We start from the raw sequence: 4,310 nt of genomic DNA on the forward strand, positions 1-4,310 counted from the left end.
ATCTACAGGCCCCTACGCCAGGGTAAAACACACCGATTTCTGATCAGCAAAAAAAGCCGATAAAAGCCGATCTTGAGAACATGAGACGTGGTCATGGAGCCAGAACAACCCCAAGGACAATGTTACGAACAAGAAGAGTGTTCAAAACGTAGATTGTGGCCCAAAACACGCAACTATCGCCAAGAGTTTGCATAGCGTACCATAGCGATAGGCACCAGGCTGCACCCCCTAATGGCGGACAATGCTCGCTGCCGGGGGAAGAGTCACGTGACCATCTGTGGTGAATAAGCCCTATAACATACATGTAGAACTGTGCATGTCAGCTTTAGTTTTTAGTGGTATCATAGACATGTTAAGTTAATAATGTGATTCATGTAAAAGAGGCATATACTGTTCATCCAGTTATACATGTAATTTACTAATTGTTCTTGTTATTGTCTCATTATATTCCAGTGACAAGATTGCAACTGGATCGTTTGACAAGACATGTAAACTGTGGAGCTCAGAGACTGGAAAATGTTACCATACCTTCAGGGGTCATACTGCTGAAATTGTAAGGAAAATGCTATCTGCATGATTTTTGCAGAACTTTTACTTAATGTTATGACGATCGAGTTTCTTTTCCAAACAAATTGTGCCAAATGAGATAATTGTCCTTCAACAGGCATAATTAGGAACATGTGCAGACATCGCCTTGGTAGGGGCTTGGGCAGCATAATGGTCTCCTAAAGTATTTACGCAACTACATTTTTACAATGTAGCAGGCCTTTAAGGATCATAGTGTACTCTCTTAAAAGCATCCAATCTGGATGAGGAAATCTGTCTAATGTGGACATTTACTCCCATTTCTTTGGTGCCTGAATCAATACACAGATCCGATGCATGACTTTTTGCTTCCAATCCCATCATCAATGGAGATTGAAAATGTGATCATAGTCATCTGCTCTTAGCACCTTATAAGTGTGATAGGCTACATTCTTTTTTCCATGACTGTGGCTATAGAGGTGTATAATATTGTTTATATAATTGTTGTATGCTGATTCCTAGGTGTGCACAGCGTTCAATCCTCAGAGCACCATAGTAGCTACTGGCAGTATGGACACCACAGCAAAGATATGGGATGTGCAAACCGGACAAGAGATCTCCACACTCATGGTAATTAGCTCAAGATCTTCAGCTGTGAAAAGTACATGAATCTACGGATGATGATGATGTACATGTATATGATGGGTGATTCATACTGTTTTTATGCTGACAGTAAACTAAAAGGAAAGTCTGTCAAAAAAAAATGTATATCAGATAAAATCAGACCCTGGCCGGTAATTCGATTACCTGAAATAAGCTGGACGGTAATAAATATGCACTTGACTAATGTACATGTACATTGTAGTCAAACTAGTAAATTGTGAAAACTGTCAAATAGAGACCTACATTGTAACTCTAACTTCATTTACTTTGCTATCTCGCAACCATTCAGACAGACAAGTGTGATGTGCTGTTTGAACTTTGCATGTGCTTTGCGGGCAAGAGTGAAGTTCCAGGGTTCAAAATACTTCTTTTTTCTCAGCCAAACTAATATATCAGGTTCGGTTATCATCAATATCGTCTGTTTACCAGCCAGGTAGAAGGCAAGCCAGGTCACGTTTAAAAGCATAGCTCACATGCTAATCATTGCAGGACACTCTGTAACCATAAGCTTGGCTATTGTTAAGTTTAAAATGGTTGCAACCTGGCGTCTCCAATATGTCTTGCACTTGCACATGCACAGTAAACATGACTTACATGTATGCAGCGAGACTGTGAGAGTGGGTATTTTGAATGCTGAGGCCACTCACCTGTAAGCAATTCTTGTCTTAGATCATGATCATGCTTAATGCATTTCCAGACATGTCATAGGGCCTTTCAACTTTGACATATTACCTACAATGCATCAAACTTCATGCACACCTGTGAAGCCATGAACTGGCTTATACAGATAGTGATTGACGTTGGTCTGTGAAGTCTACATGTATGATTCAGTCAACAACTGCAATTTTATAGTAAGTGGTGTAGAGTTTAAACTTTCACAGTTCCAACATAAAAAGAGAAGTCATGAATTTTTTGGTCAAATCCCACTCCTTTTTCCAGATGAATGAACCTTTATGGCTTTCATGAACCCTCTCTGAAAAGTGACTGTCACATTGGTAGGCTTCCGGCTTTTGGAAATTCAGTGAGGAATTCCCTGGTACCGTCCAGTTTCGATATTGATATATAAAATACCAGCTCGCAGCTGCGCACACAGTGATCTTTGGTGTTGGGGAGACACATAGTTACATATTTTTCTATACAGTAAGTATCTTTAAACAGAGCATATGTTCTTAGTGTAGGCTTCAAATGTACTTTGGTTGCCCAGTCCTGTTTGTATAAGTCAAAAAGCTTCCCTTTAATTTGCCTTATGTCACCCCTCAATGTGTTAAGATAAACATGTTCTTGATCAACTTTACAGAATATATCCTGAACGTTTCTACTCCAGGGGCCATGGTTTTGAAAGTCCCATAAAAATACTTGTTTTGTAATTCTATCATTTGACATATTGATTAGTGTACATGTGTATTCCATAAAGCGATTACAGACCCCTGCTGTCTTATTTCACAGGGCGCCCAGCCCATGTCCCCTGTTTTAGCAAGAACAGGTGCAAATCTGTGCACCCCTAAAAAGCACCTAATTGCTCTGTTCTGCACCACTGAACACTTGTCAGTTGTTTTGTATCCCCAGACACCAGCTGCATAGTCAAGGATGGGACAAACACACGCTTCATAGAGTTGTGTGTATGTGTAGTAACCCAAATCTTTTAAAACCTTGACTTTACCCAGAACCCCACCTAAAGCTCTCCTTGAAGCCTCTGCAAGAACAGTAATAGCTGTATTAAAAGACAGGTGTTCATCTTAGAAGAGTCCTAAATATTTGTAACGGCTCACATAATCAAGTTTCAAATTTCCAAATCTAAATTCATGTGAACTCCTTCTTACTTCTTTTTTCCTGAAGTGCATTCCTGAAGTTTCATTCATTCAATCATTCATTCATTCATTCCATTTCATCTCTTTATTTCCTCCATCGTTGGAGAGCCTCTTAAAATCGGTACAATACAAAATAAAATCTCATTCTTTGATATTTACAAGAGGTTAGATAAAATAGCAACGTTACACTGTCCCACTACAGATCCAAGTGAGCACTACTAAATACTGTAGTCTTATTTCTACATATTGCACTTGGTCTTAAAAGGACTACACCTCGAGACATTACAAGTCAGAAAAATCGAATTAAATCGTTGCTACGAGCAATATTACTCTCACAGACTCACACTAAATCTCCAAATGAATGTACAAAGTACGTCTAGGACCAGATTGTTCTTTTTTCAGTTCTTCCCTCAGAAGTTTCACCACTCCGGGCATACACATGTAGATTTCATTCATTCATTCATTCATTCATTCATTCATTCATTCATTCATTCATTCATTCATTCATTCATTTTCATTCATTCATTCATTCATTCATTCATTCATTCATTCATTCATTCATTCATTCATTGCATCATTTATGAAGGTCGACGAGTTTGACTGAAAATTTAAATTTGAAAGTTTAGATAAACCCTACAACTGTAAATTAGATGAACAAAGAGGAGCTTTCATTTGAAAACTGTAATGATTAACTATGCATTTTACATTTTGTTTTCCTGGCAGGGTCACTCAGCAGAAATCATTTCCTTGTCATTCAACACAAAAGGGGACCAAGTCATCACAGGCTCTTTTGACCACACTGTAACATGCTGGGATGTCAGGTCTGGCAGGTAGGTACATGACTGTATGTACATGTAGTGATTGCCATCTTCTATGCCATTGTATTTTTATATTTCAGTCCATACCATATATTGTGTTTTCTCATGTTTCTTCTCCTTCTTCTTCTCCTCCTACTGCCAAACAGTGAAAGGGATTCAACTCTGTCATTTGTCAGCCAAATGACCTGAAATTTGGCATGGAGGTAGACTGGGCCAAAACCCCCAGTTTTTTTTTATTTTTCTGATACATGCCGTTGAAATATTTTTATGAAGGTTTTTTGGGGCATTTTTTTGCCAAAAAATGGATTTTTGGATCCCGAGCCCTGGTTTTACAACCAAATGATCTGAAATTCAGTATAAGGGTACCTTGAACATGTGTCTACAGAGTAGCAGTCACATATTTGGCATACACCACAGGGTTCTAGCTAGGATTTTATTTTAGCGTAGTGGTACCTGCTGCACGTCGAGGGAGCGAAGCGACCGAGAGGGGGGATGG

The 4,310-nt window shown here is 39.0% G+C and overlaps 1 protein-coding gene across 2 annotated transcripts in view; it reads left to right on the plus strand.

Moving 5' to 3' along the window:
* LOC109465114 (dynein assembly factor with WDR repeat domains 1-like) overlaps nucleotides 1-4,310 on the plus strand; it is a 38,135-nt gene that overhangs the window by 17,151 nt on the left and 16,674 nt on the right. For both annotated transcript variants that reach the window (XM_019762255.1, XM_019762256.1), the window contains 3 exons: nucleotides 454-553; nucleotides 1,048-1,155; nucleotides 3,720-3,826. In XM_019762255.1, coding sequence (XP_019617814.1) covers nucleotides 454-553; nucleotides 1,048-1,155; nucleotides 3,720-3,826 — 315 coding nt within the window. The remainder of the gene's footprint in view (nucleotides 1-453; nucleotides 554-1,047; nucleotides 1,156-3,719; nucleotides 3,827-4,310) is intronic.

The sequence above is a fragment of the Branchiostoma belcheri genome, unplaced genomic scaffold, assembly GCF_001625305.1.
Source record: "Branchiostoma belcheri isolate BF01 breed outbred unplaced genomic scaffold, Haploidv18h27 scaffold148, whole genome shotgun sequence".
Classification (NCBI taxonomy): Eukaryota; Metazoa; Chordata; class Leptocardii; order Amphioxiformes; family Branchiostomatidae; genus Branchiostoma; species Branchiostoma belcheri.